The sequence below is a fragment of the Impatiens glandulifera genome, chromosome 2 (assembly GCF_907164915.1).
Source record: "Impatiens glandulifera chromosome 2, dImpGla2.1, whole genome shotgun sequence".
Lineage (NCBI taxonomy): Eukaryota > Viridiplantae > Streptophyta > Magnoliopsida > Ericales > Balsaminaceae > Impatiens > Impatiens glandulifera.
Genome location: NC_061863.1, coordinates 46567789 through 46584866, shown reverse-complemented (window position 1 = coordinate 46584866; position 17078 = coordinate 46567789). Strand labels below are relative to the sequence as shown.

At 28.8% G+C, this 17078-nt stretch overlaps 1 protein-coding gene across 1 annotated transcript; it reads right to left on the bottom strand.

Annotated features, from left to right (window-relative positions):
- Nucleotides 1-3001: 3001 nt before the first annotated feature.
- Nucleotides 3002-7693, bottom strand: LOC124926070 (bifunctional purple acid phosphatase 26-like). Its single transcript, XM_047466235.1, has 10 exons — nucleotides 7559-7693; nucleotides 7160-7364; nucleotides 6739-6939; nucleotides 6091-6202; nucleotides 4425-4651; nucleotides 4210-4348; nucleotides 3845-4065; nucleotides 3616-3737; nucleotides 3376-3537; nucleotides 3002-3310 (listed from the first exon to the last, which is right to left on the bottom strand). The coding sequence occupies exons 2-10, from the start codon at nucleotides 7331-7333 to the stop codon at nucleotides 3208-3210; spliced, it is 1461 nt and encodes a 486-aa protein (XP_047322191.1). The 5' UTR covers nucleotides 7334-7364; nucleotides 7559-7693; the 3' UTR covers nucleotides 3002-3207.
- Nucleotides 7694-17078: the final 9385 nt, after the last annotated feature.

Genomic DNA, 17078 nt, shown 5'->3' with positions numbered 1-17078 from the left:
CAGCAGCTGTACCAACAATTAGTGTTTGTGATATAAAATACTTGGTTGGTAGTTGGCTTGGTTTTGTTTGGTTATCCACATTTTATTTACTCATTTTTACAACCAAAATGTCATTTTTTTCAAAAAAATCTAGTTTAATAATAGTAATACCAATTAGTTGAATAATGAAGATAAGAATTGTGGATTTTTATATATTCTTTTCCTTTTTCAATTTGTTCAAATCAATTTTTTTTTTTCCTTTAGTACATCTTATGTGAATTAATCAATAATTTTTATCACTAAATTATCATGAAAAAGTAAAAGAGGATGATTGCATTAACATAATCTTTATTTAAAAAATTTCATCATCAAAATTCAATATCATTTACAATAATATCCAATTGCACCAAAGTCTTAAATATATGATTTCTTTAAATTTTTATTGTCAAAATTCATTATAATTACAATAATATCCAATTGCATCACAATTTTAAATATATATTTTTCTTTAAATATATCGTAATTGTATTGATAACCAATAATTTAAAATTTAATTTTCATTAGAAACACTATTGTTTAAATAAAGATCATAAATGTCAGTGATTAAAAACATAATTAATCAGACAAGCGAAACTTGTCGTCTACATGTTTAAAATCAAAACTTCAAGTAGACTGAGATATTCACATTTTATTGTCGCTAAATTAGAAAATGAACGATTTTTTTATTGATAAAGTTATACAAAACGAGTTAATGGTTTCAATCGCCAATAATTTATTATCTAAGTAACATTTATAAATAAAATATTAATTTCATTAATTTATTTAGTGAATTTAGAATTTTAACTACTGAATTTTAGAGACATTGAAATTCATTAGTTAAATTAGTGATATATATCTTTTATTTATTTATTTATAAAGGTTACGTAGATAATAAATTAATCGCGTTTGAAATTGTTATTCATTTTGTATAAGTTACAAATTATGAGGTTTGTTATGAGAGTTCCGACAAATCAATTAGCTTCAACTAGCCCCTATTCGACAAATCTCACTTATTAAAATTATTAACTTTGTGTTGGTAAACTAAGTAATTTGTTTGAATGGATTCTGCTTATAAGCATAGAGTAAATTGTAATGAACTCTTTATTAATTAAACATTTTTATTATAGAAAGAATGGACAAAATGAGTTAAGAAGAAGAAGAAATGCAAATGGGGGTATATAAGGAAAGATAGGTTTAAATTGTTTCCTAATTATTTATTGGTTGGCAAATTAGCTCACCTAAAAAATTTCACCTTCTTAAATAAGACCATACTATCATTAATTCATAACTAGTTATTGGTTAGCCTAAGAAATGGCTAACCTTTCTTTAATAACCAATACAAGAAATGGGTCCAAATTTATTATCACAATAATTTAAGTAATACAATTTTAATTCTCACTTAGATCATGCTAACCTCCTCAAAGAATATAAATCTGGATCACATAAAAAGAATAAATATTAAAATTGATAAAATATTATTATTTAATTTCAATAATCAAATATCAAGCCAGCTCTAAGATGATGAAGCCATTATAAAAATCTAATTTGTTATTATTTATATCGAAAACTCCAACAATGCTTTTATTGTTTGTTTATATTCAACGTGTCAGAAACAACATTTGAAAATTGTTGCCGGTTCAATCGTGCAAGCTTCACATGTGTTTCTTGACATACATGATCCCATTTCTGTATAAATATATATTAAATTTAGGTTTGGACAAAATAATATGATTGTCCTTCAGCTTATACAATATTTTCAATACAACAATTTTACTAATATTTATGCCAAATTAGGACATCTCATCTTGTACATATGTCTGTTTACCCTTCAACTTTGAATAAATTGTCAATTTGAGATTTTCTCTTTCATAAAATGATAAAAATGTTAATTTGCTTCACAAATTGTTATGGGTTAATTAAGATTTAGAACATTTTTTTTCAAAACTCACCCAAAGGGACGGTTAAAGTTATATAAAAATGAATTTTTTCTTGACGATTTTAACGCCGTTAACTTATTATCTACGTAACATTTATAAATAAATAAATAAAATATTCATTACTCTAATTTAACAACCAGCGAATTAAGGGTTTTGACTATCGATTCTTTGAAATTCGATAGTCAAAACCCTCAATTCGTTAAAATTCGGTAGTTAAATTAGTGACATAAATCTTTTATTTATTTATAAACGATAGGTAAATAATAAATTAACAACATTTGAAATTGTAAAGATAAAATTTCATTTTGTATAACTTCAACATTAAAAAAGTCCCAATTTTTTAAATTTTGAAGAATGTGATCTGAAATCACAATTGGCTACCTCCTATTGACAAATCTACCAAAAAAGTAACTTTGTTATGGACCTCAAGCAAAGGCAATATAAGCAATAAAAACATTTATTTAGTTGTTATTTTCCTTCTTAAGTCACTATTGCCTCTTTAACATTAATTTTCTTTGTTATTTTCCTTCTTAAGCCACTATTGCCTCTTTCATAGTATTGCCTTATATTTTTTTGTAAAATGTTAAATTAGCATCCAAATAATATCAATAACAAAAGATATAGTTTGGAAGAAGTTAGTGATGACCATATACTCTATAAAAGAAAAAAGTTTAAAATATGGTCTACAAAATGTAATGTTTTCAAAATGAGAAATGGTTTACAATAATCCAAGTTTATCTTTGAGTGAATCACTTATTTAGAAGGGAAAAAAAAAAAGACTAATCATTCAAGGTTTTGATTATGAGTTTAATCATCACCAAAATGATGGTCTCTTGCACAAGAGATTCAAAGAGGGTGTTTTTTTCTATGAACTTTGAGGGGTTGGATATGGAAGAAGCCATGGACAAAGGAAGGAAGGTTTCTCAAGCTCAACAAATGGAACATATTGGAGTGGTCATAGACACAAAGAAGAAAGGCACATTTAGTGGGTAATGAATCAAAATACCAGGCGATTATTCGAACTAAAAAAGCTCTCTTGATACGAATAAAATTAAAACGTTTTACTTGTTTCTTATTCATAAAAATAGAGTAAATATTTGTTGTCCTTAGACATTTTAATTTATACTACAAGCAAGCACAAATTAGTACATTACATTTCATGAGTTTCATCCTTAACAACATCAAACACACACAAAATAACTTACGTGTTGACGATGATCATGATGATGATGCCAGTAACTCTTTGGGGGCATCAGACGGACATCTGGAGTCCTCCTTTGCAGCCTGAAGACATTTTAGCCACAAGCATTTTCAGGTGGTTCTTTTCAAGTTTCCTTCTACGTCCATTGCTTCCCCTGTCACAACCTTAATAATTACTTACCAATTCAGGGAATGCAACATTCACAATCACACTACTTACCAGTACTGGTTTTGTAGCACAAAGGCGTCAGTTGCCACCTTCTTTCCATCATCATTGCGGTTCCAGTGATATAAGGCATGCGTTCTATTCTTAATCTCTAGAGTTGAATGCCCAAAACTGGCTTCTCGGAATGCAGAGTAATCAGGTTGTGGATCTCTAAACCTGCCAACAACAATAACAATTACAACACAAACTTTAAAATAAAGACGGTCCAACAGTAGTTGAGGGTCAACAACTCACTTTGAAGCAAGACCTTCCTGATTTCCTCCGTCTCCAATTGTAATATACACAGGAGCTGACTTGTCGGGTATGGGATACCGATCTCCACTTGATATATTGTAATGGATGTTTGAAATGCGGTACTGCACACAGTTCACAACAATGTCAGACATTCACTCATTTGGGAAAGCCTGCAATTACATAAAAAAAATATAGATATATGAAAACTGATTTTTTTTTGTCACTATACCGATCTTTCATATGCATGAACATGACCCGCAAAGATTACATCAACTTTGTATTGGACAAACCACTCCTCATAGACAGGACGCATACTTTCACCTTCCTTGAAGTGAGCTACATTACTGTTGTAAAGTGGGACATGCATAATGACAATAAGCCAAGGTGTTTTCTCCCTATCCACCCTTTGCAGCTCCTCCTGGAGCCACCTCCACTGAGGAGTGTATTTCACTGTCAAAAACAGTGTCATAGATTAGTGTGTTTGTTAATAATAAGATGATGATGATTCTCTTCAATTTCTGCCATAAAAATGTTTTAGTCAAATCCTTCCATGTATACGAAGTACCTAAAATCATACAAGTAATGAAGGATTACCAAATGGAGAATAGCTAGAGAGCACAATTATGTGTGCTGATGCACGTCTTACAGCATACCAAAGAGGTTCACTGCTTTGGCTGGCTGCAAAAGGTGTAGGATATCTGTGGAGGAACGACTTAAAAGGAATACTCTCCCCCTGCAATTATGAATGCAGCATTAACTCTATTTTCCTTCTCTGCAAATTAAAGACAGTTTGTTGCTCAATTCATTACCATGTATGGCATGTACTCTATTTCATGATTTCCAGCACTCCAAAGCCATGGTTGATATGCTGCACTTTGTTCAAGAAAACGTCCCCATGTATCCCAACGTTTGCCAACATCCTCATAATAATACCTGTCCGCATAAGAAAGATCACCAGCGAACAAAACTGCCTGTCCTCCACTCTCCATGTAATGTTGAAGAGTGGAAAGAGAGTTGTATGTTTGGCCCAGATCACCTAAACAAAATAATGAAGTAAGTCACTACAAATACTTAGGTTTATAACACTATTATATAGCCAGTGGAGACAGCATCTTCAAGAATCCACGTACTTTCTCATATGCTAGTTTGCGTATAATAAACTATGTATCTAATCAGAGCTCCTGTATGCTCCTATTGCTCATAATAAAAAATACTCAAGAAACCATTTTCCAAATTAATTGGCACGGATGACTATATAATCATATATATCTCCTTCTAACTTATAAAGGTTATAATCAATCTGTATATCAAACGTTCCATGTATAACAATTATGGGAATGAATGTGGAGCTATATCAGCATTAAGAAAATAGACAACTTGCAGAGTTGAATCCAGGCTCCCAAAGTCCTTAATGGATCCAGATAACCCATTCTGATCTTGTTTATGTGGACCATTTGGCTCAATAAAAATAGAAGATCCTTGACAACATGGTTTAAGTTCAATACTCATGACTTTGGCTAGGTGCGTTTAGGCTCTCCGGTCCTCTCTGCAAGTGGTATCGTGGATCTTCTTGAGCATCTCAGAACTCGTTGAGGATGTATGTCTTCTGTCCTCGACATCTGTTTTTTCTTTGGTTTTTGATGTTTCCTTTTTCTGTTGCGACCAGGGTTTTTTTATGGTTTTGGATCCTTTGTTTTTTGTTTGTTTTTTTTGGACTATTTTTTTTTTTGTCATATTTGCTTTTCTCGTTGTTGATTAACGATCTTTTATACAATGAACTTTAAACAGACAAACAAATAATCCGTAACAATATAGAGTTAGGTAATAAATGGAGGGCTAAAATGTAAAGGAACCAAGGGTTGAGGGAATTGTGATGCAAAGGCATAACTAGACCGTAATGTATTAGTAAGGGAATAGAGTACACAAGTTAGTTAGGGATATACAATTGGTATTCCTTTTTTTTAATTGATTTCATGCCTTTCGCCAAATATTTGATGGATGAATCCATTTTACTCGATTAATTAACAGTTTGAGCTCCCACTTTAAGAATAGAAATCAAATCATTTAGGATCCAAGTAGTAATTATATATATATTGGGTTTATGTTTATCTAAACGGAGCCTGAATACTTCATTTGATCCTGATTAATGATGTGTATAAACAGACTATAGTACAAGTCTAATATCATCTATTTATTTCCCATTCTTTCAAAATAAATAGATGATAGTAGCAGACTTGTACAAGGGTATGAATTAGGATATGATTTGAATGGAAGTTTAGTTTTGGCCCTCTCATCAAAATCAATTCTCTCCAGTTCCTCATCTTCATTTCTTCCTTTGTTTCACTATTCTAATTCTATCATAACGATCTTGAACCGTAACATAATCATGCAAACATTAGTGGATGAACATCTTAGGAATTATACAGAAGTAACAAGGGAGACAGGAGATTGTTTCCAATAAATATAATTACTAACCAATGATTCCAAATGTGTAAGGAGTGTCCAAGCCAATCTCGGGAGGTGTTTGAAACCAAAATTCTCTCGCAGAATCCCCCTCTCCAATCTTGTAATAGTACTTGGTGTCGTGCTAGAAACATAACAGATCCATATTTACATATAAATCGCAATAAAAAAGTGCAATCTACTTATATATTTTTCATAGATCAAAATAGTTATATTGGTTTATCCTTAATGACTTTTGAATATCTCTAGATGCTGAAATCTTCTAGCAAGTCATAGGAGTTTCAATCCAAACAAAAATTCTAAACTTCAATAAGATACTTAAGGCCATAGATGTGAAGTTCAAAGTTGTATAGCCTAAGTTAGAATATATTCATTCTTTCAAGGGGACAGTGATGAATGTCAATACCACAAGTATTTCAGCTGATCAACTAGAATTACAAAAAGAAGGTGAAAAAAATAAGCTATATTGTCTACAATTTACAAATATCTAGACATTGAAAAAAGACCAAGATAAATGTAAATAAATATGACTGTATCCAATTTCACTACACCCATCTCACCCTCCCTATGTTTCCTTGAGCTACCACAGTCCCACATTCAAATATTGATTAAACAAGAAAATTAAGGTGGGTATTTAGAAATGAACGATTGTGTCTTTACCTCAAGATCTTTAACAACAGTATGATGAATGTATCCAGAATTGTAGGGACCAAAAGTATAATTTCCCACTGTTCCTGATGCAGATAAGTCATACTTATTCTCCGATAATCCATATTGCACAGTGTTTGAACCTGGTGCTTCTGCTGTCACCCATGAAATTATAACAGCCTTTCCATCATAATCACCTTGTGTGATATGCACCTACAGCAAAAATATATCCACAATCAAACATTTTTCTCTAAATCTGCAGCTACAACTAAGTCATCGTTCTGATTTAACACTGAAATTAGGAAATAGACATAGTAGCAACCAACCAGACACCCTAGCTAGATGTTGCATATAACACAGTAAGAAATTCATCACTACTTCCTTCCATACAAGGATTCAATCGATGTTGCATATAATACATGAATAAACTTACTTGCTGCGGTGCATTGTAGCCTTTAGGAACTCTAAAAATTTCGTTGTCCTCTGGAATATCAACAGACGGCCACTCGGAACGAATGAAACTACTCGTAACACCACAACTACCACTAGTTACATAGGTCAATAAGAAAAAGGATGTCAACAGGAGCTGAAGCAATCTAGACCTCATTTCCTTGCCTTCAAATTGATGAGATTATTACCTGCCCATTCAACTCAATTAGAAACGAAGACGACGAGATATCATTGGAATTAAAAAACAATAAAACATTCTTCCAATTCGTTGTTTTCTCGCAATGATTAAGGAAGGCAAAGTAAATCATCCTCTAATTCGTTTAATAACAATCATTCAATCAAAGGATGCAAAGAAAAAGAAACAAAATGAAAGAAATATTACTATTGCAAAGAAGAAAACATGAAGGTGAAGATCTAGAGAGAGAATCGCCAAGCCAAAAGGCCTTCCGATGAAGAAAGAGAGAGAAAGCTCGAGAAGTGGCAGTTGGTTGAAAGATGAGGCGGACGGAGATGCGTACTTTAGCAAAAGAGATTATGCGGAAGGCGTAAATTATATAATATTACTGTTAATTAAACTATTAATCAAATTAAATAACTGTAATAAATCTAATAAATAAAAGAGAAAATCTTTCAATTAAAGAATTGTAAATGAATGGCTGAACAATTATATAAGAATAATAATGAATCATAAGATTCATAACCATAACTTTTTATTTAATTGTTTTTATATATGAAAACAAATAAAATTAATAATAAATAAATAACATTCAAATATTGATATATTTCCAGCATAATCAGTTTTCATGACAAAAGTACAAACTAAACTAAACTAACTTTTTACAAAATAGTTGATTCCATTATCAATTTATACAATTCGGATCCTATAAAACAATAAATAAATAAATAAATAAATAAATAAAACGTTTTTTAAATGTTTTTTTTTAATAACTGTTTTGTCTCTTCTTGTTGAAAGAAACAGGAGAAGAGGATTCTATGGCCAAATTTATCATTCATAAATAATATATATAATTTTTTTTTATCAATCAAGCTATTTAGAATAAAAAATAGATATTTGTTTGTTATGATATCTTATGTTATGATAAAAAAAGATTGGTTGGTTGTATTACTCATATTTTGTTATGAAAATTTTGATTAAATGATCTTATAAAGGACTTTAAATATGCTGATGCACAATTTTAATTGTATTGATGATCACTTCTATTTTTTTTATAGTTAAAATGGGCTCACCAGCAATGAGACTCCAGGTCATTTGGTCAAATTTTCCTTTTTCATTTGTGTTACATTTTATTTTTAAATAAATTTATATATAGAGAGAGGAAGTTGTATGTCTATAAAGTTATGACGTGAGAATCGAGAACGTATTAATTTGGCTGGATTATTCGTGATGCATATTTGCCATATAGATGTGGCGATTTAAGAACCACTTATCTTACTGGGATGAATTTGATATTTTATTTGGAGATTATTTATCAAACTATTTTGATTATATATATAAATTATCAATTCACATGTATAATTTTATGGCGTTACACATTAACTCGTAAAAATAATATTAACTAGTTCATAATATTTTGTAGAATTAATTCGAAACTAATTAATTTGATTTGTTTGTTGAACTTGTTTTGTATGATCACTTATGAATTTGATTTTTTAAGTCAAATTGTTTAATGGGTTTAATTTTTTATAATATCAAAATTATTATATATTTATTTTATTTTTTTTAAAAAAATGATGTTTTATATTATTTACAATATATTAAAATGAGAATTATATTTTATATATAAAATAGCCTTTAGATATTTAATGTCCATTATTTTAGTAAACATAATTTTTTTTTTTTATGCTTAAATAATAAATTAATATATACATCTTATTATAATTATTACATTTATAATTAATATTTGCAGAAAAGACAGAATAAAGACAAAAGATAAAAAGTTTGGCACGCAACTCAAAGGATAGAACGAGACCCAAATGCATATCCCAAATTGATTCTTTTTTTATCTTTTATTTTCTTCTAATATATTAAAATTGATTTCATAAGATGATTATTGATTCATTTAATAATTCTAAATATATATATATATATATATATATATATATATATATATATATATATATATATATATATATATATATGTAATGAAGTTTAAGAATACAAAGTAAACCCATCTCCAGTGTTGGTTAATTTTTTTTAATATCTTAGGCTGGTATTGGTATTGATTTAAATTAAATAATGTTTTGAATTTTTGTTTAGTTATATATATAATAACAAATTTAAATAATTAATAGTTCAAATTTAATTCTACTACAATTTCAGATCCAAACATACCCAATTTATTATATTTATATTGTAATTCCTTTGAAATAAACCATGTTAAACATATGATATTAGGGGAAATGACAATATTAGCCAACATAAATAGTTAAAAACAAAAACAAACCCAATAGCCAAGTTTTATAACTATATATATCTTCTTCTTCTTTTTTTTGTATGATAAGTTAAATAATTCATTAAAGAGCTCAATGAAGCAAATTTCGAAAACAAATTGTTATCACTACAAATTTAACAAGGCTTGTTTGGATAGAATTATTTGATTATCTTGTCAGAGAAAAAAATAATAATTGGTAATGATTTTAAAGAATTGACAAAAAAAAATAATATTAATATATATAAAGAAAATAATAGTTTAAAAAAACATGATATTTTAATTTTTTGATTAGTGTATTAAGTAATATGGTAAATAAGAAGGAGAATGAAATAATGTTGGAGTGATTTATGTTAGTTGAATAACTCAAATTGATGAGTCATCAAATAGGGTCGAAGTCATAGAATTAAAGCGTAACATTAAAATAAAAAATAGTACTTTGAAGCATTTAATATCATTGAGCTATTTTAGTACCAGATTTATTTTTTCAATTATTTTAAAAAATTATTAAAGTAAAATGATTTTTGGCATTTGATAAAAAAAAAATGTAAGTAAAATAGATTAACTTTATTTAGCATTGAATTTATTTAGCATTGAATTGTATTATTAACTTCTTCTTTTTTATTATTTATCTTATTTTGTTCATTTTGGTTGAATTCTTTACATTTTTTGATATTTTTAAAATATAAGAAAATAAAAATAATAAAAAGTTAGTATTTTAAATGGTTATACATAATGTATGAATAATAATAAAATTGTATACACATTGTTTTATTTGTTATTTTAATCTAAAGATTTATAACATAATCGTACAAGTAAAAAAATATTACTTTTGACATGTCGAAAATTTTTCACTTGTTTTTTCAAATTTCAAAATGTCAGCAAATGCAACTTTTTAAGTAAGGGCGTGTGTCTTGTTAAATTATTAATTTATTAAATTTGTTGCATTTGTTTTTAATTGTTCCCAGGACTCGATTATTTAAATAATTCAACTCATTCAAATATCTTTATAAAGAGTTAGGCCATGTTCTCTTTGAGATTTTTTTTTAAAGAGTTAGACCACGTTCTCTTTGGGTTTTTTAAAAAATTCATTCAAAATCAATTTTCCAATCAATCATTTATTAACAATCACATCACTCATTTCATCAACCAAAATACTAAAATATCATTTATTTTAAATTATTATTTTTATTTTATTCATATATATTAATACCTTTTAAGTTTTTTTTCTCAAAAAATAATCATCAGAGCATCCCCATCCTTCTACCCATACATAGGTACAAATATGTGCCACATCAGCAGCCACATCACAAATAAATTATACCTCTTAATTTATACCTCTATTCCCCAACCATCTCAAGTACAATTGTGGTCCTACCATCCACATCATCTAATTCATACAATATTTTTTAATTCAATAATTCAAGTAATCTTGTTTTATTTTTTATTATACTAATTTGTTTAAATTAATAAAACTAATATTTATAAATTATATTAAAAAATTAAAAAAAATCAATAATTTTTAAAAATAATTTAGGAAATTATTATCACAATAATACTTGAAAAAAATAGACTACTAAATCATATTTTGTTAAATAAAAAATTAAATAAAACGGTTTATTTTTTAAAATTTTTAAATGTTTATTTTTTTGTATAAAAAAGTGGGGGTGGGGACCACTTTTTTTTTTTTTGACTTTTTCTCATTTGTAACCAGTAGCAAAACTTTGCTACTCAATTTTCTCTCTCCTAATTTGTACCCATCTCCCCATTAGTGTACCCAGGTACAAATTTTGTCCACATCAGATTTGTACCTATCGATGGGGATGCTCTCACATCTTCAAAATCATAACCAATCATTACTTTTTTCCCTCTCTAGGTTTTTACAAAACCCCAATCCGAACAAAGCCTTAAATATTATCTTAGGCTTTGTTCGTTTGAGTTTTTCAAATAACTTAACCCACTCAAATATTTTTTCACTTTCCAATCACATCACTCAATTTATTACCCAAAATTACCATATATTTTAAATTATTATTATTATATATTAATACTCTTTCAGTAATTTTATCAAAAATATTTTCAAACCTTCTCAAAATCATCATCAATCATTATTTATTTTTTCCTTCTAGATTATTACAATAACCTCAATCCGAACAAGGCCTTATATAGAGTCAACTCTCAAGCATAAAAGGTGAACACTTTAACCGCTAAAATAATTTTATTATTTTGTGTATGTATATATATTTTGTATTTAATATTTATTACTAATTAATTAATTTTTATATTAAATATATATATATATATATATATATATATGATAAGAGAAGAAATGTATAATAAAAGATAAAATGTATTTATATAAATTAACAATGAAAAATAATATAATATAATATATATAAGGTAACTACATTTAATATATATATATATAAATTATTAATAAAAAATATATATTTTATAATTAGTGAGAATATATATAATTAATGAGGAAAAAATTAATTAAGAAAAAAAAATATAAGATAAAATATATTTATAATCTTTAAAATCTAAAATTTAATTAAGAAAAAGAGTATAAGAGATGAGAGAGAAAATATATGATGACGACTTGGATTATACTTGATAATGATGTGGATTAATGTTGTGTTTGTTGACTTTATACATTATTATTATTATTATTATTATTATTATTATATATATATATATATATTACTAATTAGTTAATGAGAGATGATAAACTCAACAATTAATCAGCGAAGCAAGACCACAAATCCTACGTGGTAGTGGTAGGCCACGTGGGTAGGAGAGGGATTTTTTTTAAAATATATAATATTAAAAAAGTTTCAGTTTCCTCTCTTTATTTTATTTTTCTTTTCATTTTCGGCGACCTCTCTCTTTCTTCTCTAGCGATTTCGCTCTCCGGCTTCCGTGACTTCTTTTCTTCTCTTCATCGTCGTCCGATCGAAAATGGTAAGTGTTTTCTCTTTCCTTCGTTTTCTCTTCCCTTCATTTCGAAAATGGTGAGTGTTTCATACTACTTCTCTTCTTTTCAAGCTGGTCCATGTTCATCGTCCGACTATATTCCAAGGTAAATAAATACAAAATGTTATCCATCTTTTTAGAAACGGATCTGTTTAGCGATTAAGTTTAGCTTCATTTTGGGTTTAGCTGTAGAAATGATTTCGAATAAGATTGTAAAAAAGTGATTTTGATATATTATCGATTAGGGTTTAACTTCATTTTGGGTTTAGCGGTAGAAACGATTTCGAATAGGGTTGTAAAATAGTTATTTTGATATTTTAGCGATTAGGGTTTAGCGCAGAAACATTTTTTTATATCAATATTCTGTTTAACGATTAGGGTTTAACTGCATTTTGGGTTTAGCTGCATAAACGATTTCGATTAGGGTCGTAAAAAAGAGTCCCGAAACTACCATTTCTAGTCTCGAAATCACCATTTCTTGTCCCAAAATCATCATTTCTTATCCTGAAACCAATATTTCTTGTCCTGAAACTACCATTTTTAGTCCCAAAATCACCATTTCTTATCCCGAAACTACGATTTCTTGTCCAGAACTACAATTTCTTGTCTCAAAACCACAATTTCTTATCCCAAAATCACAATTTCTTGTCCCGAAACCACAATTTCTTGTCCTGAAACCACAATTTTTTGTCCCGAAACCACTAATTATGGTCCTGAAATCATCATTTCTTGTCCCGAAATAACCATTTCTTGTCCCTAAACCACTATTTCTTGTCCCGAAATCATCTTTTCTTATCCCGAAACCACAATTTATAGTCTTAAAATCACAATTTCTGGTCCCAAAATCACCATTTCTTGTCCTGAAACCACTATTTCTAGTCCCGAAACCACCTTTTCTTATCTTGAAACCACCATTTCTTGTCCCCGAAACTAAAATTTATAGTCCTAAAATCACCATTTCTAGTCCCGAAATTACCATTTCTTGTTTTGAAATCACCATTTCTAGTCCCGAAATCACCATTTCTAGTTTCGAAATCACATTTTTTGTCCTGAAATCATCATTTTTTGTCTCGAAACCACCATTTCTAGTTATGAAACTATAATTTCTAGTCCCAAAATTACCATTTCTTGTTCCGAAATCACCCTTTATAGTCCCGAAATCACCATTTAGGACCCGCAATGGTGATTTGGGGCCTTGAAGTGGTTATTTCGGACCCAAAAAATGGTTTTTATAAGATCTTTTATGTCTAGTTAATTTCTTTTTTAAACCAATGATCTTATTGTGATGTTAATTTTATTTGCAAGTCATGTATGAAAATCCAGATTTTCTTATTGATCAAGTTAATGAATAAATGAGATTATTCGAGATCTCCTGAAATGTATAATAAGTTGTATTCTAAAGGTGCTATAAAGGACAAATTGTAACTTTGTAAATTATTAAAGTTTTTAATTATGTAAATTTCTTGTTGACGCTTCTTCATACTACCCTTATTTTCCATAAACATCATCTATTTCTTTACTCTTTATTAATCCTCTCTCCCTAAGTTTAGCAATCCAATCATTTTCAAATCTAGTGAAAGAAAATAGTTTACTTGGAAGTCATGAGTGAAACTAGACCATGGGGATCCTTGCTCCATCGATCATCTATGGATTTTGTATAAAAACAAAGCAATGAAGAGACAATCAAGTTTACTAAAAATTTTTGAGCAAATATTATATATATATATATATTCTTTACAATAAACCAACATCACAACTCAAATGTAATCTATTCTCCGGACCTCTCAAGTGATGACTCATTAACATACACCTGAGTAATGATCAAAAGAGAAAGTTAAGGATAATAATGATGTCGAGATAATCACGTGTAGTGTTGCTGATGTTGCTTATGTTCTCTGCATTTGATTCTTCTTCTTTAAAAAATTGTAGTAGATGAATAATCTTCTCAACTTCTAATGAAGATGGTGACAGTTCAATCATCTATTCAAAAACCCAACAATGTTTCAAGTTTAAGAAGAATCAAGAAAGAATGGAGAAATTTTTAATTAGGGCAAACCATATGAGATTCCAATGATCTCAAATAATTCAATAGATCATTGTTATTCTTCACATTTGCTTGTTTCTTAGAATCCACTTCCTTGTTAACCATAGATAATGGTGATTTTGGAACCAGAAATGGTGATTTCGGGACCAAAAATGATGATTTTGGGACTAGAAATTGTGATTTTGGGATTAAAAATGGTGGTTTCGGAACTAAAAATGATGGTTTTGGGACTAGAAATGATGGTTTTAGGACCATAAATGGTGGTTTTATGACAAGAAATTGTGGTTTCGGGACAAAAAATAGTGGTTTCAAGACAAGAAATGGAAGTTTCGGGACTAGAAATAATGATTTCGGGACTAGAAATTGTAATTTCGAGACCAAAAATAGTGATTTTGGGACCAGAAATTGTGATTTCGGGATAAAAAATGGTGGTTTCAAGATAAGAAATTATGATTTCGGGACCATAATTAGTGGTTTTGGTACCAGAAATGGTGGTTTTAGGACAAGAAATTGTGGTTTTGAAACAAGAAATTGTGGTTTCGGGAAAAAAAATGATGATTTTGGGAGAATAAATTGTGGTTTCAGAACAAAAAATGGTGGTTTTAGGATAAGAATTGATGATTTTGGGACCATAATTAGTGGTTTCGGGACTAGAAATGGTAGTTTCGGGACAAGATATAGTGGTTTCGGGATAAAAAATTGTGGTTTCAGGACAAGAAATAGTGGTTTCGGAACAAAAAAAACGATGATTTTGGGAGAAAAATTGTGGTTTCGGGACAATAAATAGTGGTTTCGGGATAAGAAATAGTGGTTTTGGGATAAGAAATTATGATTTCGGGACTAGAAATGGTGATTTCGGGACTAGAAATGGTGATTTCGGGACTAGAAATGGTGATTTCGAGACAAGAAATGATAGTTTTTGAACAAGAAATTGTAATTTTGTGACTATAAATGGTAGTTTTGGGACAATAAATAATGATTTTGGGACCATAATTAATGGTTTTGGGACAAGAAATGATGATTTCGGGACCATAATTAGTTGTTTCGGGACAAGAAATTATAGTTTTGGGATTAGAAATTGTGGTTTCGGGACAAGAAATGACGATTTCGGGACCAGAAATTGTGGTTTTGGGACAAGAAATATTGGTTTCAGGACAAAAAATTTGGGTTTCGGGACAAAAAATGGTAATTTCGGGACTAAAGAGGTAGTTCTGGGACAAGAAATAGTAGTTTCGGAACAAAAAAATGATGATTTCAGGATAAAAATGGTGGTTTTGGGACTAGAAATGGTGGTTTCAGGACTCTTTTTTAAAACCCTAATCGAAATCGTTTATGCAGCTAAACTCTAATCGCTAAACAGAATATTGATATAAAAAATGTTTCTACGCTAAACCCTAATTACTAAAATATCAAAATCACTATTTTATAACCCTATTCAAAATCGTTTCTACAGCTAAACCCAAAATAAAGTTAAACTCTAATCACTAAAATATCAAAATCACTCTTTTACAACCTTATTCGAAATTGTTCTACAGCTAAACCCAAAATGAAGCTAAACCTAATAGCTAAACAGACCCGTTTCTAAAAGGATGGATATTATGGTGTATTTATTTTCCTTAGAATCTTGTCGGACGATGATTCTGAACCAACTTGAAAAGAAGAGAAGTAGAATGAAACACTTATCATTTTCGAAACGAAGGGAAGATAAAACGAAGGAAAGAGAAAACACTTATCATTTTTGATCGGACGATGATGAAGAGAAAAGAAGAAGTCGCAGAAGTCGGAAAACGAAATCGCCAAAGAAAAAAGAGAGATATCACCGGAAATGAAAAATGAAAAGAATAAAGAGAATAAAGAGAGTGAATTGAAATGTTTTTTAATATTATATTTAAAAAAAAAATCTCTCTCCTACCTACGTGGCAGACCACGTAGGATTCGTGGCCTTATTTTCGCTGATCATTCGTTGAGCTTATCCTTTCCTTTTTCTTAGTTGATTTTTATATTAAATATATATATATATAATGAGAGAAATTGTATAAGAAAAGATAAAATGTATTTATATAAATTAATGATGAAAAATAATAATAATATAATATATATATATATATAAATTATTAATAAAAAAATATATATTTTATAATTAGTGAATATATATATATATATATATATATAATTAATGAGGGTGGAATAATTAAGAAAGAAAAAAAATATAAGATAAAATATATTTATAATTTTTAAAATCTAAAATTTAATTAAGAAAAAGAGAATATGAGAGAGAAGAGAGAAAATATCTGATGATAATGTGGATTATACTTGATGATGATGTGGAGTGGTGCTTATTGACTTTAAGCATCACTGTGTATATAGATTATTTTTAGTTAGCTCTTGTAGAACTAAGAATGAATAGCAACTTAATTGTTTCTTTTATAATC